The 26,491-nt window shown below is 40.7% G+C and overlaps 2 protein-coding genes across 10 annotated transcripts in view; one reads left to right on the top strand and one right to left on the bottom strand.

The window, feature by feature from the left end:
- The window catches only part of sema4d (sema domain, immunoglobulin domain (Ig), transmembrane domain (TM) and short cytoplasmic domain, (semaphorin) 4D), a 42,341-nt gene extending 22,309 nt beyond the window's left edge, over nt 1-20,032 (top strand). For 6 of the 7 annotated variants that reach the window (XM_044096491.1, XM_044096490.1, XM_044096494.1 and 3 more), the window contains 14 exons: nt 7,620-7,753; nt 9,267-9,412; nt 9,492-9,554; nt 9,662-9,760; nt 9,859-9,952; nt 10,088-10,204; nt 11,127-11,278; nt 12,091-12,266; nt 12,403-12,559; nt 12,936-13,158; nt 13,331-13,443; nt 13,722-13,894; nt 14,062-14,108; nt 14,269-17,563. In XM_044096491.1, the coding sequence (XP_043952426.1) occupies nt 7,620-7,753; nt 9,267-9,412; nt 9,492-9,554; nt 9,662-9,760; nt 9,859-9,952; nt 10,088-10,204; nt 11,127-11,278; nt 12,091-12,266; nt 12,403-12,559; nt 12,936-13,158; nt 13,331-13,443; nt 13,722-13,894; nt 14,062-14,108; nt 14,269-15,263 (2,689 nt within the window). In that variant the 3' untranslated portion in view covers nt 15,264-17,563. Of the gene's footprint in view, nt 1-7,619; nt 7,754-9,266; nt 9,413-9,491; nt 9,555-9,661; nt 9,761-9,858; nt 9,953-10,087; nt 10,205-11,126; nt 11,279-12,090; nt 12,267-12,402; nt 12,560-12,935; nt 13,159-13,330; nt 13,444-13,721; nt 13,895-14,061; nt 14,109-14,268; nt 17,564-18,905; nt 19,119-19,266; nt 19,356-19,894 lie in introns of those variants that run through there. The other variant, XM_044096497.1, reaches the window with a different exon arrangement.
- Nucleotides 19,824-26,491, bottom strand: part of zgc:86839 (Cyclin-dependent kinases regulatory subunit 2-like) — a 9,869-nt gene continuing 3,201 nt past the window's right edge. For 2 of the 3 annotated variants that reach the window (XM_044096506.1, XM_044096505.1), the window contains exons 2-3: nt 26,315-26,442; nt 19,824-19,984 (exon numbers count right to left, since the gene is read on the bottom strand). In XM_044096506.1, coding sequence (XP_043952441.1) covers nt 19,839-19,984; nt 26,315-26,442 — 274 coding nt within the window. In that variant the 3' untranslated portion in view covers nt 19,824-19,838. Of the gene's footprint in view, nt 19,985-21,354; nt 21,661-26,026; nt 26,186-26,314; nt 26,443-26,491 lie in introns of those variants that run through there. The other variant, XM_044096507.1, reaches the window with a different exon arrangement.

The raw sequence follows: 26,491 nt of genomic DNA, 5'->3' as shown, positions 1-26,491 counted from the left end.
GTATCTTGCTGTTGAGGGATTTTCAGTAATACTTCAACTTAATACAGCTGGTATGAAGAGCTTAAAGGAAAAATGACAAAAAAGCAGCCTTGCATTTGTGCCAAGTGAGATATTCTTTCCAGTAAATACACACTACTTCTAGCAGATTTCCTGTTCCACTGTTTGTGTGTGGTATTACATCAAGAGAGGAAGCCAAAAAAGATTCTTGGCTTACATCAGCTAAAGGAAGAAGAGCATCTCTGCATTGATGCTGATGACCGGGGGAATAGCTGGAAAAGAGGAGCTCCCGCGAGGTCAGAGATGTTGGCAGGCGCTGAATGTCTGAATTCCTTAAGTCCAGGCTCCATTCTGCTTTGGATCCTCCACTCTCTCTCTGCTGACAGGATGCTGAGCTTCTTGTCGGCTCACTCTGCATTAAAATGAGGTGCAAAGTGGTGAACCCACTTAATGACAAGTGAGTCTGGTGTTTTGCGAGGGAACTAAATGGGAGCCAGTTGATGTAAGTTGATTACAAGGCAGGGTGTAGATGAAATTTGCTTCACAACTATTAAATAGAACAGGAAACTATAACTTTTTTACTTAACTTTTTTTTTCTACTGTTTGCTACAGTTTTCACTCCCCTGCAGACGTCTGGATTGAGGTTATCTACATCTGAGCATTTTTTTCAGGGTTTTCCCCTCAGATGATTTGTTATGTTCTTAGCAAAATAAAAAAAACATTTTCCCTGAGGAATCTGGTACCTCACTTGAATCATTTTCTACTTTACAGAAATGATTGGATGATGATACAACTATAGTACTTTTGCATAGAACAGTATAGCACATATATGACAGAATTTTAATTTGTAAAGCTAGCAGTCATCCTTTAACATGGTGTTAATTTCATGTTTGGAAGCAGGTTGACAGGTGAGTTGCTGGTTTGAACCCTTGCTCCATCCTTCTAAGTCATTGTGTTCTTGAGCAAACCACTTTACCTGCTTGTACCATGCAGTCTATTTACCATTTCGCTCATCATCTTCAATTCATGCTTATAGTACATTGGAAAAAGTATCCACACCCCTATAAAAGATTTGTGAATTTTGTCACTCTACAACCTCAAACATTAAAGTAATTTGCTGGGATTTTACAGGATGGACCAATACAGTAGTTTTGTTTCTACAAATAAAAATCTGAAAGCAATGCAATTACAACTGCAGGTATATTGAGATATGTCTCTGGCAGCTTTGCAAATCTAGCAACTGGAATATTTGACCATTGTTCTGTGGGAAACCACTTACCCTCAGTCACACTGGCTGCATATGTACAATCATTGTCCATTCACCGCTATACCAGCACCTTTGCAGCCTCTGACAGCTGTTCTAGTCTTTCTGTTTTCAGCTTTGCTTATCTTTTCATCCATTCTGGTCTTGTTACACATCCCTGCTAAATAAATGAGCCCCACATCATGTTGCTGCCACCATGTTTCACTGAGTGGGGGTGAAGATTTCAGGGTGACATGCAGGGTTGGTGTTTTGCTCATGTTCTCTTTTTCCAACCCAAATTTTCTCTCTCTCTCGACCTGATGACCTTCGTTCCCTGATCCAGCTTGTGAGCCAACCTGAATTTTATTTAGAAATATTCTCATCAGCTTTGTGTTGGTCTATCATTTACAATACCAATAAAATATAAGTAGTTTGTTGCTAAAATGTGAAACAAAGTGGAAAGGTTCAAGGAGTACAAATACTTTCAGGAGGCACTGAATGCTCTATAATATTTTTGCTGAAGTTTTCTTAAGAAACTGCTTACCTTAAAGTATCCAACCTCTGAAATTATTTTTGGCTACTTCTTAAAAGACTTATTTACAGTCCTGGTAGATTTAGATCCAAGCCAAAAATTAGCACTTGGTACATTTTAGTTTTAAAACAAATGGAAAAGGAGAGCAGTATAACTTGGAGGAGCCAGCTACTTTAGTCAAGTAGCAATGGCACCAATGTAAGAAAAAATGGCCAAGACTCAAGCGCTCAGATAAGCTCTCACTCCTTGTTTCTTCTTTCCTGAACTTGTTGGATGGCCTGCCAGTGTTTGCAGCCAGCTAACAGCACAGTCCTGGGAACTTCGAGGCCCCAAACAGGTGTCCGCTCTCTGCCCAGTCAGCAGAGCTGAGCTGGGAACACAAAGGGCTCAAAGAGACCAGCTAGCATGGTTACAGTCTTAAATATCCCCAGGCCACTATGGACACTCCTACATTTCTCAGCAGCATTGACTCATGAGTGTGTGCTCTTTCTGCTACTGTAACACTGAGTCCCAAACAGTTCTTTAGCCCAGGGTTTGCCCTAAATGGGGGTGAGAGTGGCAGAAATGATGGAGGCCATCATGAGTTCAAATAGATGATTGAGTTTAGTGGGAAACTGTTCCTTATGGAATGTGCCCGAAGGGGATTTTGAGAAAGCAAGATAAAATATTTATCACATAAAAATAGTTCTGCAAATATTCATTCAATTACAAAGTGTATTACAAAACGATATAGTCAAAGAGCTTGTGCTCATGGTACCATTTGTTTGACATATGATCTCACCTTTCCAGCATCACAGCTCTTGGCTCTGAGCTTGTTGACCTGAGACTCAACAATGTCAGCACGCTCCTGAGCTTCCTCCATCTCATGCTGGACCTTCCTGAGCCTAGACATGTGGGTGTTGGCTTGTTCCTCCTGAAAGTTTTGAGATTCCAATTATTTTAGTTCGCACAAAAGGCCAAATAAAAGCTTGGTAATGTGCTAACTTAAAGGGGGCATTGTTCGGTGGCAGACAATCAGTCATTTCACTTACCTCCTCCTCAGCCTGTCTCTTGTAGGCCTTCACTTTGAGCTGCAACTTGTCCACCAAATCCTGAAGTCTTGCAAGATTCTTTTTGTCCTCCTCGGTCTACATAGATGAACAAAAGGTTTGTCCACCAACTCATGAGCGTGTGCTCTTTCTGCTACTGTAATACTGAGTCTCAAATGGTCCTGAAGCCCAGGGTTTGTCCTAAATGGGGGTGAGAGTGTCAGGAATGATGGAGGCCATCATGAGTTCAAATAGATGATTGAGTCTAGTGGGAAACTGTTCCTTATGGAATGTGCCCGAAGGGGATTTTTTTTTTTTTAATTCTCCAAGCATAAACACAGAAAATATTGTCCGCCTGAACTCTCCGTCATGTCTTCAGTGTTTCTGCTGTGATCATCTGAGATTGTCACCCTGTACTCAGATCTCACGGACTTGTGTGATATTTAAAAAGTCCAGCTTGTCTTGGGGGGGGCCCTTGCTTATGGCTAAGCTGTCCTGGCATTTAGGCTGGCAAGGCAGCAAAAGAATGAAAAGGGATTCGAGGGGGAAGTGAAGCCTTTCTCTCTATTCATTGTCGACTACTCCTCAGTGATTACGCGGATGTGAGGCATGGTGGAATGGAGTCGAGTGGAGGCTCCCCTCATCTTCTGCAAACAATGGATGCTTGTGTGTTTGACTCCCCCCGTTTAGCAGAATGGAGTCCATGGTTGAGCCTGAAGCTGGGATGGAATTCCAGCTCTAGCAGATTTTGTTTGTGAAATTTCTGAAGGGTGGAAGGTTCAGTGTTGGTAAAGGTCATGGCCTAAAGACCTTGTTGTTCTCATTTAGAAATGGATCAATAATCAATTATAATTTCCCTTCTTTGTCTCATATTGGATTGAGCCTGACTGATTTTACGTCCTGCCATGCCATATGATACATCTCTCCCCCCCAAACTGCTGTGGGACGAACTACTAACCTAAATTTGAGCTTAATGAGCCACAGTACGGGCACCAGGTCATTAAAAAGCCATCAACAATGATTTATTTGTTGTGTTCTTTAATTTATTCAGTAAAACTGAATGAGAACATTTTTCAGTACAAGTAACTGTACGTTAGCTAAATACCATACAGTGTTTGTGGTATTTGTAGACATTATAATTTAGTTGATAATATTCTAATCCCTGGTTGTTTGCTAACCCTTCCCCTGCCAGTATCAATTACAGCTGATTTTATTTTTCTTTTAGAACCATAATAAAATAAAATATAAGAACATAATTTGAATGTTTATTTTAAAATGAGCTTTTAAAAGCAGCAATAAGACTTCATTTGGGGACTATCGATTGAAAGTAGCTTTTAAAATGGAAATAGGAACAATGGTGCAAACTGGTGGTGACGGGGTTTTTTTTCTGCACTGATATTTAATACTATATTGGGAGCAAAACTGATTAGTATCTTATGTCTGATTAATGTAGCTGGTATCACAAGAACATACGGCTTGATGCAAAAATACAGATCCTGATTCCTAAATGTTAAACTTCTCTAAATCCAGCATGATCCATGAATGACTTCAAAGAAGCAACTTTGTAGTTCTCCTTCCTGTCATCCGCTGAAAGCTTTACACTCTCACAGCCTGATTGAATTGGAGACACATCTGAACATTCAGCCTTTCTCCGTTACTCTTGAAGTTTTGTTGGGTGCCTATCTGAAGTGGTCCTCTAGCGTGAGATGGATACACCCTGGGCATGTTGCCAGCCAATCACGAGGCAACACAAAACAAACATCCAAGCATGCACACCTTCACTCTTAAGGACAGATTAAAGAGACCAATTCCTGTCACGTTTTTTTTAATGTGGAAGGAAACTGGAATACCTGGAGAGTCTAACTATTGGGCAGCCAGTAGTCAAGGGTAATCAGTTTCTTGCTACATCTCTAGTTTATTTTTTTTTATGGCTTAATTTGTGCTTCTAGGTTAAGCACATTTGTTTTGCGAATGGTCCAACCATTTTGCAGTTTTCTTGCTGGTACTTTACATTCTTTCAATTGTGTAGTGAGATAAAACCAGAATAACCTGCTTAGTGCAGGATCGCATTGCTCACTCAGAGGTGAAGTGTGCACAGAGCTTGGAACTTGCCCTTTGCTCATTGCTGCCACTAAAACCTTCTTTCATAAGACACCGGATGCACATGGCTCCCTAAAGGCCAACATCCTGTGTTTAAATGAGACACAAACCAGGGTACGAGGCTTTAACACAGCAGCTCTCACATGACTGGATCAGCAGAAAAGAAGCACATAAGCTTTACAATTGAATTATGTCATTTAATCACCCTCCCAGCTGAAGACTTTTCAGTGTCAACAATAATTGAATAAAAGGAGGTAATTGGTCTTCTGCGCGAGTCACAATGAATTGAGCTGAGTGTAGTGAAAACTGACCTTTGAGATAATTTTGGGTTCTCTGCCTTGCTTTTCTCAAACTGCAATAAATCTGGCCAGATTTAGAGACAGGGCTTAGAGAAGATTTAAAGATTTATTGCAATATTTTAGTAATGTTTTGAAGCTGCTTCTTCTATCCAAAGATTTTATTTGAAACTTAGAAACTAGTGGTGTCCCGATACCAGCGTCAACTACTTGTACTTGTAAAAGCAAGCCAATGCTACAAACCGATACCACTTTTCTGCTGTATTTTTCTTGAGGGCTGGGTTGCGGTGCAATTCGAAGATAAACCACACTTCATACTAGGAAGTGGTGGTAACACACCAATAAGTTATTTGTTGATCCTCCTAAAAAAAGTCTGTACTTTGGAGATATTTCAAGGTAAACACAGAGGATACTAAACAAGCAGAGTTCTCTGTGCTCTGCTGAGTTGTCGAGAGGAGGGAGGAAAATTGAGTTTCGATCAGGCCTACAAAGTCCTACCTAACCTGAACCAGATCCTTTCCCACTAAGTAACGTTTGTTAAAGGCACAATCCCGAAATAAACCCAGCACATTATTTTAATTCAGCTTTTACTGCTTTTTGCTTTTTAGACCACCATTAGAGTAAGCAGTGTAACTTATCCTATTTTTAGTGACACCCCTACTAGGAACATTGTAATTTTTCCAATGTTTCCAAAAATAAAACAAATCAAGATAAAGACCAAGCCGATGTAATATTGTTAGTTATTTATTTTGCTGTATTTTAGCCATTTTATCAATAAGAGAACTTTTGTCAAATTTTGTAAGCTGGTTTTTTGTAGAACTGGTTTTGTAAACTATCAGAACTATCAGCCACATGAGGACAGTCTAGATAAAATGGGTACCTGCATAAATGGGACAAATCAGCTTCATCAAGTCTTTATCATGCACTTCTCTAGGAAAGACAGAGGACAAAAAAAGTCATAGTGATTCATCATATTGACAAATGGAAAAAGACACCAGTGTCTGATAATGGATGGATACCAGCAGCTTTGTCATGAAGGCTTTGGTTATTATCGTCATCACCAGAGGCAAGCAGATCAAGTTTTTTTTTTTTTTTTTTCGTTTTTTTTTTCCATCCTCAGAGTGGTGACAGGTGTAATTTCCTTTCTGCGAGGTGAAAGGTTAATACCCATGTTGTTGACAGAAATTAAATATACACAACAAATTCGTATAATAAGTTTATTGCTGATCGGGTGTGATAATTTTAGGTCTGGTGGATGGAAAGAAGGAAAAAGGTGGAGGGAACCAGACATAAAACTAAACAAATTTCTGGTGTTTTCTGGAACCAAAAGGTGAAGCAGTGGGAATAATGGTGCTATCACAGAAAGCTGTGTAATTTAATATCTCAAAAGGTTTGAAAATGTTAATCTGGAATACACGTTTCTTCGTCTCTCCAGCAGCCCATATCCAAGTTGGAACGACGTCCCTAAAGGTTTCAGAAACCCCTGCCTTTAGATCGGCGCTTCCTCCAAGATTAAGTTTAATTATTCAGAAATGGCACAAAATCTTTATCCAAATATCTGACTCCAAGTAATCTTGCCCCTTTACTAATTTGGAGCTTTTATTATATAACATTGTATTTAAACCATACTGTAATAGTTTCTATTTATAAACAATAGCTTTATGCTTTAACAGCTTGTTTGTAATTTTTTTTTGGAGTTGTGGGGATAAATGCACATCATAACACACATTGATTTGAAATTACCCCCTGCTGGCAGAGTCCCATAACCACATTTCTGTAGAGCAGAATGATGCTAAAAAATTAGCAGAACATTACTCTAAATTATTGGTTTGCAAAGTGATGATGACATGTCTTGCTTGACAGATGGTAAATTATATAAATGACTAAGTTTCAAAATGTGGAAGAGCCAAAACTACCAGGTCCTCATGAATTAGCTCATTTTCTCTGACAAACAACCCCAAAATACATATTTTGTTTATATTGGTATTTCGAAAAGCAGCAACTCCTCTTAAACCATGGCTGGAGCATTTCTGTTAGTTTATAATTTTCTGCCTGTCTGAATTGTCCTTAGGTCTGTATGACTCATGAGGCCATGAACTGAACACAGAAAATAGAGGAGTCGATGATTGCTGTCTGTGTTTTAGAAGGAACTTATTGTTTGACTGTTGCAGTGCTTCTGCTGGGCTTCATGTCTTTATTTTTGATTCATTGCGGATTTTATTCTAATGTACATAACATTCAGTATGCAAAATTTTTACTGAAACAGGATGAGTCTGCTTTCGAGAACTTAAAGTTGGTTCCCCCTATTGTTAGTTTTCTCTGCATGACGTCACTCCATTTAACAAACTTTAGATCTCTGCGACGGGGAAAGCAGATGAAGGTGTCAGTTCATTGACTGAGTTGTTCTTTTTGTGCTCTTGCAGGGGAAACTTCACAGTTCCAAAGCTTTCAGAGTCCAATATGGGATTTGGAGTGCTGGGAGTTTTCCTGGGGCTCCTCCTGGAGGTTTCAACCCACGGACCACACAGTGTTCCCCGAACTTCCTGGAAACGCCAAGGTAAAGCTGCTCGCAGTAAATATTCTGACTTGATTAAAAACAGTAAATCTACCTGCTGCATTAAGAGAGAAAGCTGCAGATAACCTGAAGGAGTAGAAAAGATAATACTGATACTGAAGGGATGCTGAAGTCAAAGTTGTGTACACATTTTCGTCTTTTACTTCTAGATTTAGAAATATGTCAAGCATCAGATAAAAAAAAAAATAAAAATTAAAGAAATCTCACTTCTCTATAAAATCTTAGTGAAAAGTAGTGTTTCTCACTATGAGTCGATATCTTTACTCAATCTCAAAACAAGAAACATGAGTCACGGATATAAAGTTCGCTGCCTCTGCTGGCAGTGCAGGAGGAACAGAGTGTTCACACGGTCTTTATATGTCAAACTCTTTCAACTCAGCGTCTCATGTTCACAATAGTACATTTAGTTTCACCTGTTGCCTAATTCTATCAGGAGAAAGTAGCTCCAGTCTCAAATTAGGTGACTGATTCTACGAAGAAAAAAGTTCTCATTGCTGGCTACAGAAATAGTTGAGGTTACTCGGTCTCCGAGTGAGAACAGCAAGCGTGACTCCTCTTTAAACTCTTCTGTCACCCAGCCGCATTTAGTCGACTGTTGAGGCTATTTATTTTGTTTGTGACCTGCGTTTGTAGCTAAAACCACCAGTAGTAAGAGACTTCAGGTTGCAGTCTTTGGAATAGAAGAACAGGTGATTTACATTTGCTGTCATGTTGCTTCAAACCAGTTCCACACGCAGGAGGAAGGATAATTTCTATTATTATTTTAAAAAGACTTCAATATAAGAGATGAAATGTCTTAGAAGTAAGAAGACATGAGTTCCAGTTACATTGCCTTTCAAAAGAAAAAAGCATTCATGACCCTTGAACTTTTCAAAAGGGTTTCACAATATTTTACAATAAATAAAACCCCTGAAAAGTTCATTGTGCATATTTATTCAGCCGTTTCTAGTCAATTCTTTTAAAAACACATTTTGTTACAGTTAGTTTCAAGGGTTCTGGTTTATGTATCAACCAGATTAGATGATTTTATGTAGAGGCATCTTACTAAAAGGGGCTGATTATATAATGCATGTTACAGTTTTCAGAATTTAATTAGTGATTTTGTTTTTTTTTATGTTGCATTAATTTCCTTCCTATTAACAAAATCTAACAAACAATACTTTGTCTTGGTCTATCACATAAAATCTCAATACAATGTTTGTCATGTTACAATCACAAAGAGTTTGAATACATTTTACAATAACTTTCTACTAATCTAACCTGCATGAGGTGCTTAGATGAGAATTAAGACCAGCATTTTATTTCAGTCAGTTTAAAATCAGTCCTAAAATCAAACAACATGAATTGAATCTCCTGTGTCGTACTGACCGCTTCAAAAATGCTGATCTAAATGTATAATTAGCAGCTTAATTTAAACTATCTGGTTTAATGTAGATCTATTGGTGGTTTCTTTAGCTGTAAATATGGTCTCATCACCAAACATTATTCTCCTCAGATTTGGACCTCCTGGAGTTTTCAGAGCCCGGCATCTTTAACTACTCGACGCTACTGCTGAGTGAGGAAAGAGGTGCTCTGTATGTGGGAGCAAGGGACGCCATTTTTGAGCTCAACAAGAGGAATGTGACGGTCAGGAACCAAAAGGTGAAAGAGTGGGAATAATGGTGCTATCGTAGAGTAGAGAATATTTTTAAAAATCTAAGTTGCCATGTTTGATCTATAGGTTCAGTGGAAAGTTGCAGAACATCCCATGGAGATGTGCACACGTAAAGGAAAATCAAGAGAGGTTTGCTAGATAAATACATTTTCCGCTTGTTTCACACAAGCTTTTCCTGTCTGAATCTATGCTGTACAATTCAAGGTTGTAAATAAAACTGTCCTGTTCCAATTCAGAGGGACTGCCCCAACTACATTCGAGTGCTCCAGATAGTGGACGACAAGCGGCTTTACATCTGTGGCACACATGCCTTCCAGCCTCAGTGTGATTACTTGGTAGGCTAATGGTTCATTACACTTTAACTGCGATTGCCACACTACACGCACCCACCAATCAGCAGCATGACTGACTTATATGAGCTTGTTTGTTTCAGAATCTTGCAGACTTTTCTTTGGAGGGCCAACCTGAAGATGGCAGAGGAAAGTGTTCGTTTGACCCTTCCCAGAGCTTTACCGCCGTCATGGTCGGTAAGTTGAGGCCAGCTTCGGCTCATTTCACAAAGAGCTCTTTTGGTTGAAGGCCCTGCATTAAAATGGATAATAATCTGTAGTAATCTCTTGTCATGGCGAGGGACAACTGACTTGGCTTCATTCTCCCATCAGATGGAGACCTCTATTCTGGGACAGCTTATAACTTCTTAGGCAGTGAACCGATTATTTCCAGATATTCTCCATCCCATTCCCTGCTGAGGACAGAATACTCCACATCATGGCTTAATGGTGAGTTTGGACCATATTTCACAGGTGGTTTATCCAACTGAAAGATGTTGGATAAACATGCTGCCTGACAGAGACAAATATAGGTTTGACTGTTACGACATCCCACACATTCAGATTGTGGTTGATATTAGTTTTTCTGTGTACAGAACATGCAACCTGCAGCTTCTCACTTTTACTCAGACTCTAGTCTGTTAAAATGTCACTGTGTGACTGGGCCTATCCAGAACTTCAATGTATTCTGGGAAAGTCATTCTCTTGTAGATTTGGATTTATGATGGGCCACTAATGATGCAGAAAAAATTATTTATTCCTGAGGATGATGCTGCCTTCACCATGTTTTGTTGTAGATCTGTTGTTTTTTTGTTGATGATCATTTTTGCACCTTGTGGAATTTTGATCTGAAAGTTCAAGTTTAGTTTCCCCAAATTACACATTTCTGGCAAAGTCTGGTTTCTGTGTTGCAGCTTACTTCTAAGACCAAATGTATGGGGAACATGGACCCACCTACAACTCAGTAAATTAAAATATCATTAAATTCTCAGAAGAGTGAACCATGCGTATACACACAGTGATAGTTTTATGCCTTAATTCCTGTTTTGGTGTTATGACTTAGAATTGACTTCTGAGAATTTGAATACAACGAATAAAAGTATTTTAATACAGTAACTGTACAGCATATGTGCTCAGTATCTAGATGGAGGTTAGTAATGGAGAATCTATCTTGGTCTCATTATCTCCAAACTGTAAACTCCTGCAATCTAAAATAAACTGTGCATACTATGAATTAAACAACTCAGTCCTACACATCAATTCAAGATGGATGTGTAGGATTTTTCTCTAGATAAATGGGCTGTGAAAAGGATTTTTATATTGGTCTGGACCTCTTGCATCACCAGCGTATTTATCTGTCCTCTCATTTCAGAGCCCAGCTTCGTCTTTGCAGATGTGATCAGGGCCGAGAAGCACAGAGGAGACGGCGAGGACGACAAAGTCTACTACTTCTTCACCGAAGTGTCAGTGGAGTACGAGTTCTTTGGCAAGCTGCTCATTCCCAGGGTGGCTCGCGTCTGTAAGGTCAGCAGACGCTGTGCACCATCTGCTCGTACCTCCGGCATGCTCCTTTTATCCCTGTTTCCATGTTGTTGTTGTTATGGATCGTTCTCAGATTCCAATCTTTTGTATGTTTGCTGATGTTTTATTCAAATCTTAAGTAATTTCTTTTGTATTGACTTTTAGTCAATCAGAGTTGCTATTATAGTTGTGCAACATTTCTTAGACAACAAATTTCCAGCAGACATTATCTTATTATGACTGATGTGTAAGAATTTGAATATAACTTTGTTAAAGACTCGAACACAATCCACCAAAATCTATCAGTTCAAGTAAAATTCTTGCTCTTCCCACAAAGCTTTAAAACGATGAAGATGTATTGTTTGAAGATTATAACTAGCAGTTTGTTTCTTGCAGAATATGAGAGAGATTTCGGTTTCCTACCTTTGTCATTTTTAAAGGTGGAACCATGGCATAGATGGAAATGGGTTCTTCTTCAGTGGAGTTTTATAGAAAAATATCCAGTATTTTTGTAGAACATAACTGAACGACTTTTTAAAGACAAACTAGTCAGTCTTAATTTTTTTCTTGGTTTCTGCCAAATGTGTGGTTTCTAATTCAAACATCTTAACAGTATTTATAAGCCAAACTATGGTGGTGCTATATAGTCTTTTAATAAGTAGAAATGTCCGAAGAATAATCCATATTATAAGCTAATAAAAGGTAAATGAGTGGATTTTGATGCCCCTTTTTCACATTAACCTATCTTAAGATTTTCAATATGACTTCTTCCTCTTTGTTTTTTTACACATGGCCTCTTTAATATCCGTTTCCAGGGTGACCTTGGAGGAGAGCGTACTCTGCAGAAGAAATGGACCTCCTTTCTGAAAGCCAAGCTGGTGTGCTCCATGCCGGAGCTCAACTTTGTTTTCAATGTGGTCCATGACGTTTTCATCCTGAAGGGGCGAGACTGGAGAGACACAGTCTTCTATGGCGTCTTCACTTCTCAGTGGTCAGTGATTTCTTTAACCTTCAGCTATGTAACCATCCATAAATATGTCTGTTTTCTTTCAATTTTATCCTTCTGGTTTTTTTCTTCTCCTTGTTGTCTAACTGATTTATCACACCTGTGTGTTTTACTGCCGTAGGGGAAATGTGGGTTTGTCAGCGGTGTGTGCCTACAACATGACAGCTGTGGAGGAAGTCTTCTCTAAGGGGAAGTATATGCAGAAGGCCACAGTGGAGCAGTCCCACACAAAGTGGGTGCGGTATAACGGCATCCCTCCATCTCCCCGTCCTGGTGCAGTGAGTGCCTGTCAACTATCGACTCACATGTTTTGCGCAACAAAGCTCAGTGTGTTTTATGTGATATGCCAACACAAGGCATCACACAATTGTGAAGGGGACAAAAAAACGATAAACGTCAAGTATTTTCAAAAGAAATCTGAAAAGTGTAGCGGGCTTTTAATTCCCCTAAATTAAAATCCAGAGCAGAATAATTAAGCTCTAGTTTATGGTGGTCTACCGTGTGAAATACCATTAAAGTTTGTGGTCTGAAATGTGAGAGAGCGCAACAAATAAGTGCTATGAATACTTCAAGATTCTGTATCGAATACATGATGCAGAATTTGTATCTGTCTGACTTTAATTTGTCCCTTCCCCCCTCCCCCCACAACACCAGTGTATTAGCAACCAACTGCGTCAAAAAAACATCAGCAGCTCACTCCACCTTCCGGACAAAACCCTTCAGTTTGTCCGGGACCACCCGCTGCTGGAGGACCCTGTCCTGCCCATCGGCAACAGACCTCGACTCATCACCAAGGACGTCAACTACACTCAGATTGTAGTAGAGAGGGTCCATGCTCTTGATGGGAACATTTATGATGTAATATTCACCGGAACAGGTGTGAACTTATCTGCTGTAATACTGCATGCGAATGGATTGATCTTTGCACGCAGTTTGCAATAACATGTTTGAATTCTGTTATGCTAAAATGTTGAACTAATGAAGAATACTTTCTCCATGTGTGCCTTGTTGGATAATTAAATGTTCTTTTCTTCTGCTATGATTGTTAGATAAAGGTGTCCTACACAAGTCTGTGGTGTTTGAGGAAGATGTCCATATTGTGGAGGAGATCCAGCTCCTGAAGAACTCTGAACCCATAAAAAACTTGCTGCTGTCTTCGGAGGTCAGTTTCTTCTTCAGTGCTCCAAAAATATAAGTTAAACATTTCAGGTGAATTTCAGATAAGCTCCTATGTCTTGTCTGAGGGAAAAAAAATGTTTGCTGGAATCATTTGGTGATTGTGAAAGTGATGAAGGCTTTATTTGTACAGACACATAACAAAAAGTTTACAAGTTCTTTGATAGTCTGTAGTTTTAAATCCCGCAGAAAAATGGGAATTATAAGATATTGTTTTTGAGTAAATTTCTTGGCATATCATACGAACAAACTTATTGCTTCCAGACACAGTCAGTGTATGCTGGGTCGGACTCTGGCGTCATTCAGTCCCCCACAGCTTTCTGTGGAAAGTATTCTACGTGTGACGACTGTGTCCTGGCTCGAGACCCCTACTGCGCCTGGGACCCCAACACAGCTGCCTGTGTCTGCATCCTTGATGCTCCAAAGGAGCAGCTCAGGTAACCTGATGGGCTACATTCACTCTTTATCACTGCTATCTTACTGCATAGTTGTACTGCGCTCATCAGTGAAAATGTAACTTCCAGAGGTCTCAAGAGACAGACCTGTTTTACCTGCTGCTCAGTGTTTAGTGATGGTTTGATCTCATAGGTTGTTTGTGTTGCAGGAGGCTTGTCCAGAGTCTGAGCGGTGACGCAAACAAGTGTCCTCCAGGTGAGATGTGCACACATTCCACCCAAAGAGCCAGACCGCACACAGAGGGTTGCTACACACTATATTGTTTACAGGCCATAAATATGAGAAAACTATTTGCCACTTGAAGGATCACTAGAACAGAAGATGCAAATGGTACTTCTTTTTGTTTGCTTTTCAGTGTCTTCGGTGTCTTTCAAGGACTATCAGAAAGTATTAGTGAAACCAGGCAGCTCTGCTGAGCTTCCTTGCGTGGTGAGGTCCAACCTGGCACATGTGATGTGGAAATCAAACAACACTCTTCTCGACGAGGCCTCTCGTTTCCACTTCATCGGAGAAAACGGGCTCCTCATTTACAGCGTGGCCCCCGAGGATCAGGGTGACTACCAGTGCTGGTCTATGGAATGGGCTCCCGCTGCTGGGAAGAACTTTAGCCGCCTTCTTGCTGGATATACATTGAAGCTGGATCCTCCTCCCGGACCCCCTGCCCAGACAAACCGTGTAGCCACCACAGTCCGCAGCCAGGAGACAAGTAGCGTGCTTCCAGCTGAAGGTAATGATAAGACAGAGAGACAGCCACTAACTTTGGCCAGCTTCACATCCACAGTCCTCCTCACCACCCCGCCCCAAACTGACCCATCACTAACCCCGCCGTCCAGTGGCACAGTCAGGTTACAGCCAAGCAGGAACCTTCCCCCAAACTCCGTCATTCCTCGTCCAGACAGCCAGGACCCTGCTGCGGAGTATTTGCAACACAACAACAGCGTGGCCCTCCTCTTTCTTTTTCTCCTCTTCTTCCTCCTATTTTTAGCTGCGATGGTGTACAACTGCTACATGCAGTATCTCCCCGCCCCATGCCTCAGGCTGCGAGCCACTCTGCTAGGGAGCAACAAGTGTACCCATCAGCCAGAGTACAGGGCCTGTGAGGCAGGTTTAATGGAAGTGTCTGCTGCCGACAAAATTAACATGACGGAGCAACCCGCGCAGAACGGCAGCCAAACCACCAAAAACCTTCAGGCACTGCGTGACACTGGCTATGAGACAGAACCCGAGTGCGGCAACGGACGCCTCCCTTCTCACAACTTTGGAGGCGACAGCTCCTCCCAGGAGAAACCTTTTGATGTGGACTGCGACTCCCAGTCCATCCAGTTTGCGGATGCAGATGACGCTTACTGATGAATATCAGTGGTGTGTTTATGGGTTTAGAGTAGAAAGTGTGCCAGGGCTATGTTCCTTATTTCTGCAGTAGGCATGGGCCAGTATGATGACCTTGAATCAAATCAACAGATTGACGTATTTAGCATAACCCCCACCCACCCCGACCCCCTCAAAAAAATGTCTGACATTGTCCAGTTAATTTTATTTAAAACAACAAAGCAACATTTACTTATTTACCTGTTAAAATAAGAAGCATCAACATGTATTTATCATGAGACTTAAGCAAAAATATAGAATAAATGCTAAATTTATTGTGGAGAATATTGAACCTTTTGGTTGTTATGCTCCTGAGAGAGTAGCACAGTTTTAGCAGTATGATATGTAGGCTCTAACCCAACTAGTGTCTTTAACCCCTTTATGGAGGAATGGGTGGTGTTTCTCACAACCAGAAATGTTTCCAAACAGCTGAATTTGTATTCTAAGAGAGGGAAATCCTCCTCCTCCTGTACTTGGAGGAGGAGGATTGTTCCCGTTACTGAATGCTCTCTGCATCTGGAAAAAAACTCTGGTCATGTTGACAATTTGATTCATTTTAAAAGTCTAACTTTGTGAACTCTTGCCACTGGCTCTTGATACTGGCTGCCGGTCACTGGCCCATGCTAAGAAGCTAAATGTCATGAAAGTGAGCGTATGTCCAGCATGTAGCAAATGTCTGAAGCCTTAGACCAGATATTCTGCCCTTTTGTGGTCTGATTTAGAGCTTCTATCCTTTCAGCTGAGTCCAGCATGAAAAGCTATTTCTTATATTCCAAATTGGAAACATTATTTACCAAATTGGTAAGTTATTGTGATGTTTTCCAAGTTGGATTTCTATTCAGCCTGAGTGGATAAAAATATCCCTTGGAGCATTTGCATCCATTTGTATAACTGATGCTTCATCGTCATGGTAATTTCTCAGGGAGGTTCCTTTGTGTGTTGCTCTGTGTTGTCAGCCATGCCACCTGGTTTGTGACGTGTCACAGAGTCGATACGTCAGACGATAGAAAAACAGTCGGACATCTTGGTTGGTGGAGAAATGCTGGAATGTATCTAACCATGGACTATTGATGAGTGGCACTGCTGAGATAAAAAAAAAAAAAACATTTTCTTTTTCTCTTTACCTGTGAAGTCGACATTCCTGATTGTCCTGTGTATTAACCCTCATCAGTCCGTCTCCCTTATGTGGTGTGTTACTGAAATAAAAATGTACAGTATGAGCAGAGGACATTAGAGCCCTGGAAACAATCTGAAGTTTAATATTTATTATGATTTTATTAAACATTCTATTTTAGATTATTTAAAACGACACATCTGTGGTAATATCAACACAGCAATTCAATCCTTCATTTTTATTTTATTCATTGCAAAACTTCTAGTTTTATACCTCTCACTCTCCCTTTTTTTTAATTCTCTGCATGCCATCCGGTGTTCAGACTTTCCTCAAAGCTCTCTTCTTTTCCGCCACTCCCTCTCACAGCCTCCTCTATCGACTCCTCATCTTCTCTGTCATCCTCTGGAAGTAGCTCTTGCTCTTCCCTCCCTTCCTCCTCTTCTCCCGCCAAGCCCCACTGCGTGGAGGCTCGGGAGGCAGAGGTAAAACTGTTGCCTCCTCTGCTGAAGGACCAGGCCTGGGGGGTTCACGCCCAGGAGGCCTTCCTGCTCTTCTGCCTCGCTCTGGGTGAGTGCTGCCTGTGACTCCGACCTATCTCATACCCCTCCAAAATCCTCCCCCTCCCTCAGGGACACATGCTTGGTTTTGAAATCCATGCCTTGTGTATTTAACCATTTGTTTTACGTTCTTTTTCCTCCCCGTTCTACTGTGTGTTGGCATTACTCGCACCTGAACTAACAGAGCTGTGTGTTTGGGTTTCTGGATTTATTTGCTGGATTGCCACAAAGATGGATCAATTTCTGAAAATGCGAAATAGGGATTCATTGCAAAAATGTCAGCTTCTTTACAACTGACTTGCACAAATATATTTTTGTAATAAGTTGCTGTGTCATGGCAGTCTTAATTTGTAAAATTTAAAGATGAGCACTGTTCACGATGTCTCCATGGAACATGCAGAAGTCTGCAGAAGAATTGTTGGTAAAACTGTTGATTTTCTTTGTGCCTGTAAACATTTGTCAATACTTGTATATATTGGAAATGGTTGTTGATTATGTACATAATTCCATAGGATGTTGGGCTCCCTGTAGAGGAGTGAAATAAACCTTGTCAGATGATTTCAAAACTTTTTTTTTAAAAAACTGAATCAGAATAAAGAAATTACACAAAATATCATTGTACATTATTGTTCAAAGGTAATCCATTCCCACTACTTTTTCACATTTTGTCATGTTTGAGCCACAAACTTCAATGTATTTTGAGATTTTTATGATTGACCAAAAACAAAAGACAGCATTAATGTCAAGTGGAAGGAAAATATTTATGAATAATGATCTGAAGGCTGTGGCATGCTATTATATTTGATCCCCAGAGTTGATTTATTGTGGAATCACCTCCTGCAGTACTTAGTTGTATGTTTTGGCGTATCTCTGAACTTTGCATATCAGTGATTGATATTTGTGTTTCATTTTTTGTTCATTTTTACTGAACTTGTCAATTTAATAGCAAGGAGAACCCGAACATCAATTTTGGACTCAACCCAGGACTTTGACTGGACCACTCAAATACAGTCAGTGTGCTTTTGATCTAAACTCCCTTTATCTGTATCTTTATGCTCATCCTGCTATAAACTGGTTTCCATCCCAGTCTCAAGTCTATAAGGTTTCCAGATTCACCTTGTATTTAGCTTGATCCATCTTGCCATTAACTCTGTCCAGCTTCCTTGTCCCTGCTACTGAAGGTTAACCCCACAGCATGGTGTTGCCATTACCATGTTTTACAGGTGGAATAGTGGTTTTGGTGTGATGTTAGCTTTCTGCCCAACTTGGCATTTTACACGTTGGTCAAAAGGCTCAAATTTGGTCTTATTTGACCAGAGCTCCTTTCTTCTTATGTTTGTATCTTCTACACAGCTGGTGCTAAACTAAACTGGACTTCATACAACTTCAATTCCGCTAAAGCTTTTGTATTGCAACTCTTACGTCAGATCTATGGTGCTAAGAGGGGGTTAAATCAAATGCATGCCAAACTTCAAAATTATATAGTATTTTTTTTACTTGCGTGTAATCCTCAGAGGCTGGGTTACACACCAACATAGATCTGATACGGACACATCATTCTACAATCGAGAAAATGTTTTAAACAGTCATCCTGATTGGTGATAGTTTATCAGGCATCTAAAGGTATTTTCTGAATGTCCAATGTTTTCTTTCAGACTCTCAGTGTACAAACTTTACAAAATGGCAATGAATTGATAAGGTTTAAGGAAGGGTTTTTCTTAATGTTGTAAATGACACTTTTTTTTCTGGCATGCTGATCTGTTTGCATGATCACTGCTGATAAAAAAAATCAAAAAAAAAATCAGATGTGATGGAATCTGTTACTGCTGCATGACTGCTTGCACCTCTGCAAACTGATTTCCTCATGTGAGTGTACCAAAGGAAAGCACCATGTTCTCCGCGCCAGGGTCTCAACAATCAGGAGTCAACAAGAAGTCCCGTTCTGTTCCGCAGGTCCAAGCGACATCCATATTCATTGGCTAATAAATGGGTACAGTGTGGACACCCCAGTAATGGAGTACCGAAGGCCACTGGGCCAGAGGGAGGTGCTGGTGAGCAGCTGGCTTAGAGGGGGGCCGTTGATCAAGGAAGCCCGTTACCGCTGTGTTGCCGAAGCCAGCACAGGAAGTGACACGTCTGACATTGACCTCTATCTCACTACCGGAGGTATTATGGTTATGTGGATTTGAGTAAAAACGTTAAACTGCTGTGAAGTGGTCGTGTGTAAGGGATTTGCCCTGGTTGGTTGTGAGTATTGCCACTGATGGGGCGACGGGGGATGTTTAAATCTATGAAGGATGTTGTTGTTTGACAGATGAAAACATTCCATCCAGGGATCTGAACCAATGGAGAGGTGCGCTTACAGAGCATGAGCAGCTGCTGAAAAGATGGGAAAAAGCCTGGGTAGGTCACACTGTGGAGTGTTATTCATCTCATATTCCTCTTTGTCTAAATGTTTCACTTCATTCGAACCAGTATATCAAGAAGAAAATCTTTTTTATTCCAGTAGCATTATTTGAGTATATTTCTCAAATAATATTTCTCAAAAAAAATAAATCTAAGAAAAATATTTGGCTTTCACTTCTCACCACTGGCACAATTGCTGGTACAAATGAAAAATTCATCTTTAAAATAAATTTATCTGATAAGTTTTTTTAAGTTGACATCTCAGTGTGACCAAGTCTCAATAATAGCTGTTGTCCTCCTTTACTTAAGGTGGAGGTTCAAACAAGGTTATGAGTATTGCCACTGATAGGGTAATACTTTCATGAAAAATATGATTTTTGCTTGTCTCTAACGGTGAAACAAAAAATACGTACAAATGAAAGAAAGCAACAGTCTCAATAAATCAGACTATGAAGAACTACATGAAGAACTTGCATTTTTTTAGTCATTTATTTTTTCACTTTGCTTCTTTATAATCTCTGCTCTTTTGTCTGCAGGAAAGCTGTGATGGCCACACGACTGGGTGAGCACAAGTTCATTCTGGTTGTGCACTGGCCTCTCAGTCCAGCTGGACCACTCCTCTGACACTGAACATTTCACAAACACAAGTAAAATGTTTCAGTGTCACCACTTACACGAGAGTTTGCTGGACCATGACATGAAGAATTCACAGCTCTTGCACTCAGCAGGTGCAGACCTCACATGGCTGCTGTGATGGTTTTTTGGACTCCCTCCAAACTGGAGGGATTAAAGCCCACTGACTCCTTCAGTCTAAGAAAGCTTGTACTGGATTTGTTGCTGTATTCACAGTATAAGACTGCCATTTTGAAGTAGTGCTTGTGGGGAAACGGCAAATGTCTTTTTGAAGTTTATCAGATTCTGTGGGTCAGTGTCTCTGTTAAACCCAGTTATAGTGTGATGATATTCAAAGTTTTGCCTCTTAACTTCCTTAAAGAACCAGTTTCACTCTTCAAGGCTATCTTACAGAATCTTTACTTAAAATATACCAAGTTGTTCAAGCCTCAACTAGGATCAAACTGAGATGAGAAAATTGCTATCTATGGTCATACTTTTATTGCCAGTATGTCTTATGCTTAAGTTAGCTTAATTATTTACTTGAATCAAACGAAAGTTTATTATAATATTCACAATACCAATACAAAGGTAGACATTCAACTGCCAAAGTTCAGTGTGCTTTGGCACACACTGGAAAGTTTACCACTTATATGGTTTTAGTCTTGAAATAAAATGTTTTATTCCCGTCTGATTTGTATTGAATCGATCATGTTGAGCAACTACTGGTTTTCAGAAATACTGAAAGCCAGTAGTTTTTTATACTCCTAAAACAAATGCATACTACTCACCTATGGCTTTTACTGTAAAAACCCAACAAAGTTTGTTTTTACCTTAGAACAAAACACTGAATGGGGTATACATAACTGAATGGGGTATACATACTGTTGCATGGCAGCTTAGGCATAAAGCTGTCTGAGCTTTATTATACAGTACTTTAATAGAAATTTTCTAAAGCATGTTTTGGATTAGTCCTCCTGAGGTCTGGATTTTTATTTTTACCTCACTGAGCAGATTTATGTAACGTAATTAACACTAATGCTGCTTTAGTATTCATGATTTTATAATATAATTTATCAAAGCTGGGGGGTTTTAAAAGAGAAACTTTACTTGTAATTGTGCACTGAAATATTGCAACAGTGGTACTTATTTGAATGAATCCTGTAGCTCTGCACGTTCCACAGTGTACCACATCAGCATTTTCCACAAAAAGTATTTTTCTTCCACCTGAATAATTTATTACCCAAGGACTTCCTCTTGTAGATCTATTACAGCATTGGAACAGGACAACTGTTTCCTAGAATCTAATTGGCAAAACAAATGCTGATTATTGAAGACATGGATTATAGATTTAAAGACTGATGACTATTCCGTAAGGGGAAAATACTTTGTGGGGAGGCTTTATTGTTGTTTTTCACATTAGAAACTTTGTATTTAGCTAAAGTACATCTGGGAAAAAGAAATGCAGTTGACTTGGACAATACCTCTGCTTAAGAAGTTGTTTAAGATGTTTCCATTTGAATTTTAAACAAGATAATAGCACCCTCATGTGTCCAAAACAAAAACTACAACCGAAAGGGGAAAATGCTGTAAGCAAAGAAAATGTATTAAAAAAAACTGTATGACAGTAGCACAATTCTTTAAGCATTCTTCTAGGGGGTAACATACAAAGTCCCTGAAACACAAGGAAAATTAAAGCTGCGGAGCAGCGTCGTGCGGCCCTCGCAGCAAGCGCCGCTCCGGCTCACTGGCCACCGCGGAGTTCCAGCCGCCGCGAAAGCTCTCACACCGGCGCCCGCTCGCCGCAGCAGGAGCTGTCACGAACCTTCCCCGCCCGATCGCCCGCCAGACGACACACATGAAAGCGTTCGGCAGCGCTCCCCGACAACTCACAAAAAATCTGGCGCAGATCGGTCCATTTACGGCGGAGATATAGCTGATGGATTAACCTAGGGGGCGCAGTGGAGTCAAATTACATTTCAAAACTTTTGAGCTCTTTAAAGGTTACCACAGGTCTTACATTTCAAGTTTGGTTCCAATCGGCTCATCCATGTGTGATTTAAAGACAATCGTATGAATATGGCGAGGGTCTGATATTCGCCATTTGGCCACGCCAACACTGTTCAACCAGCATTGACAGATGTCATCACCTTATCATTTTAAGTGAGTTTGCACTGGATTAAATCCATATGCTCGGGTCTGATATTGTATTTTATCAGACCCGGCGGCGTAGAGGTCACTTCGGCATGCCGCCACGCCCACCTGCTCCATCAAAGCCGGTCGGGGCTGGAATCCAAAATACACCAGAAAGTCTTCTGTGTCTGGAAAAACTTTCAAGTTGATTAGGTCAAAGGTGTAAGATAGCGACCGTTCCCAGTAAAACATGACACTTCCTGTTCTCAGGGGGCGTGGCCTGAGTGATGTCATCATTTGACCACAGGGTCTTTTGGGTCAACCCATGATGATCAATCACTGAAAGTTTGGTTCCTCTGAGAGTTTTACTGTAGGAGTTATAAGAGTTTTATGTTTCATGGCGAATAGTCAAAGTTTGACACATAGCCACGCCCACATACTTTGAAGTACGACAATTCCTTTGATAACTTTTCACCTTTCATGCCTCAAGTGTGTGCTGAGCGATTTTGAAGTCTGTATCAGAAAAACTGTAGGAGGAGTTCGATCAAATACAAAGGCTGTAAACATCAAAAATGGGGTCAATTTTGGAACTTTATTCCAAAATGGCCGACTTCCTGTTGGGTTGAGACCATGGATCCAAGAGACTTTTTTGTACATCAGGACAATATACAGATGTGTAAGAAGTTTTGTAATTATAGGTTAAAGCATGGCTTCGGGCCGGTCATTTAAAATTTTCTAGGGGGCGCTATAGAGAAATTAGGCCACGCCCACCAAATTTTATTATGGATTCCTGTCTTGGGGTGGATAAAGATCCATCCTAGTGAGTTTGGAGAAGTTTGGCCCAAAACTGTGGAATTCAGAGCCAAACGTATGACAGCGGCGCGTTAGAGGTCACTTGCCACGCCACGCCCACCTGCTCCATCAAAGCCGGTCGGGCTGGAATCCCTTATAGAGCCACATGTTTCCTGTCTGTTAACACAGTTTCATGTTGATTAGTTCAAAGGTGTAATATAGGGACCGTTCCCAGTAAAACATGACACTTCCTGTTCTCAGGGGGCGTGGCCTTAGTGATGTCATCATTTGACCCCAGGGTATTTTAGGTCAACCCATGATGCTCAATCACTGAAAGTTTGGTTCCTCTGAGAGTTTTAGTGTAGGAGTTATAACTGTTTAGAGTTTCGTGGCGAGTTGGTGAACTTTGACCCACGCTAGACCCCCTTCAGCATACTCAAAAAGTAACAGTTTTGATAACTGATACTTGGACTATGACAATAATTGTAAATTCTGAGCGTCTTGGGAGCTCTACAACTGTACCAAATTTCAAGTCTCGTCTCTGACAAAGTAAGTGAATAGAAAAGGGTCTTTTGAAAATTTCTAGGTGGCGCTGTTGAGCCATTTTTGTTGCGATTTTTGCAACGACCTTAAAATACGTAAATTTTAAACAGTCTCTATGCGTCCGCCAAATTTGGTGAGTTTTTGAATATGATAAAGCCTCCAAAAAGGCAATTCATTTGGGTGGAAGAATAATAAAGAATTAAAGCTGCAAGCAGCCTCGTGCGGCCCTCGCAGCAAGCGCTGCTCCGGCTCACTGGCCACCGCGGAGTTCCAGCCACCGCGGAAGCTCTCACCGTTTCCAGAGCCGGCAACCGCCGCCACAGCGGGAGCCGTCACCTTCCCGCCCGATCGCCCGGCAGACGACACACGTGGATGCGTTCGGCAGCGCTCCCCGACGACTCACAAAAAATCTGGTGCAGATCGGTCCATTTACGGCAGAGATATAGCTGATGGATTAACCTAGGGGGCGCAGTGGAGTCAAATTACATTTTAAAACATTTGAGCCCTTTAAAGGTTACAACATTCATGTGTGGAGTAACAGTGACACCAAGAGGCCTTAAAGGGAATTACACATATTTATTTCTGAACAGTGAACTTAAATCCAAAATTACAGAAAACCTGTTGAATTTAGAACATGGCTCCAAGAGACTTTTTTGTTCGTCCTGAAAAGTTACACATATGTACAAAGTTTCGTAATTCTAGGTTAAAGCATGGCTTGGGGCTGATCATTTAAAACTTTCTATGGGGCGCCATAAATACAGTAGGCCACGCCCACCAAATTTTATTATGGATTTCTTTCAGGGGGTGGATAAAGATCCATCCTAGTGAGTTTGGAACAATTATTTGCCCAAACTGTGGAAATCAGAGCCAAGCGAATGACAGCGGCGTTAGAGGTCACTTGACGCACGCCACGCCCACGTGTTCCATCCAAGCCGGTCGGGGCTGGAATCTTCAATACAGCAACATGTTTTCTGTCTATGGAAAAAGTTTCAAGTTGATTAGTTCAAAGGTGTAAGATAGCGACCGTTCCCAGTAAAACATGACACTTCCTGTTCTCAGGGGGCGTGGCCTTAGTAATGTCATCATTTGACCACAGGGTATTTTAGGTGAACTCATGATGATCAATCACTGAAAGTTTGCTTCCTCTGACAGTTTTAGTGTAGGAGTTATAACTGTTTTGAGTTTCACGGCGAATAGTCAAAGTTTGACACATAGCCACGCCCACATACTTTGAAGTACGAGAATTCCTTTGATAACTTTTCACCTTTGATGCCTCAAGTGTGTGCTGAGTGATTTTGAAGTCTGTATCTGAAAAACTGTAGGAGGAGTTCGATCAAATACGAAGGCTGTAAACATCAAAAATGGGGTCAATTTTGGAACTTCATTCCAAAATGGCCGACTTCCTGTTGGGTTGAGACCATGGCTCCAAGAGACTTTTTTGTACATCAGGACAATATACAGATGTGTAAGAAGTTTGGTAATTCTAGGTTAAAGCATGGCTTGGGGCTGATAATTTAAAATTTTCTAGGGGGCGCCATAAAGACATTCGGCCACGCCCACCAAATTTTATCATGGATTCCTGTCTTGGGGTGGATAAAGATCCATCCTAGTGAGTTTGGAGAAGTTTGGCCCAAAACTGTGGAATTCAGAGCCAAACGTATGAGAGCGGTGTTAGAGGTCACTTCGCCACGCCGCCACGCCCACCTGCTCCATCAAAGCCGGTCGGGGTTGGAATCCCTTATACAGCCACATGTTTCCTGTCTGTTAACACAGTTTCATGTTGATTAGGTCAAAGGTCTAATATAGGGACCGTTCCCAGTAAAACATGACACTTCCTGTTCTCAGGGGGCGTGGCCTTAGTGATGTCATCATTTGACCACAGGGTATTTTAGGTCAACCCATGATGCTCAATCACTGAAAGTTTGGTTCCTCTGACAGTTTTAGTGTAGGAGTTATAACTGTTTAGAGTTTCGTGGCGAGTCGGTGAACTTTGACCCCTGCTAACCCCCCTTCAACATGCTCAAAAACTCACCATTTTGATAACTTTGAATCGCCCATGCCTTCTGATCAGACTCACCAAGTTTGAAGCCAATCACTCAAAATCCCTAGGAGGAGTTCGATCAAATACCAATGCTGTAAACAGCCAAAATGGGGTCAAAATGTGACCTTCCATCCAAAATGGCCGACTTCCTGTGATAGTTGGACTATAACAATAATTGTAAATTCTGAGCATCTCTGGGAGCTCTACAACTGTACCAAATTTCAAGTCTCTACGACGAAGTAAGTGAATAGCAAAGGGTCCTTTGAAAATTGCTAGTTGGCGCTGTTGAGCCATTTTTTTTTAGATTTTTGCGTCGACCTTAAAATACGTAAATTTTAAACAGTCTCTATGCGTCCGCCAAATTTGGTGAGTTTTTGAATATGATAAAGCCTCCAAAAAGGCAATTCATTTGGAGGAAGAATAATAATAATAATAATAATAAACACTATGAAAACAATAGGCCTTCGCAGCGCTTTGCTGCTCGGGCCTAATAATAATAAACAGTACAAAAACAATAGGCCTTCGCAGCGCTTTGCTGCTCGGGCCTAATTACAAAGAATATTGTAAGAATATTGTAATTTTTGCTGTTTTAACTGTTTAAGCAGCGGAAGGGTAACCATCATTCACAGTATGACTTCCCAATGAGAAGTGGTAGGATTGGGTCAGTGTTTTGGTAGAGGTCTTCTAAACAGTAGGATATGAGGCTCTGAAAGAGAATTTGATGAAAACTTCACATAACTAGGTAACAGTAGAATTAATTTCTACAGTTGTTTTACGAAGAAAGCTTTTTTCCAATACCAAGGTACGCTAACCTTAAATTGTTTTGTTCACATACCTGGTTCGTGTATCATGTAGTGGATCCAACCTTTGGACTGCTGCACTCCCAGCTGTCTCCACTCATCTTCAGACATCAAGTGGGATTTTGGGACATGCTTAGCCATTTCCCGAGGTAGAACGACATGCCTAAGCAAGAGAAAACAAAGACTATTACTTTTAATAAAACAACCAATTT

This window comes from Gambusia affinis, linkage group LG17 (assembly GCF_019740435.1).
Source record: "Gambusia affinis linkage group LG17, SWU_Gaff_1.0, whole genome shotgun sequence".
NCBI lineage: Eukaryota > Metazoa > Chordata > Actinopteri > Cyprinodontiformes > Poeciliidae > Gambusia > Gambusia affinis.
This window is presented reverse-complemented; position numbering and strand designations above follow the sequence as displayed.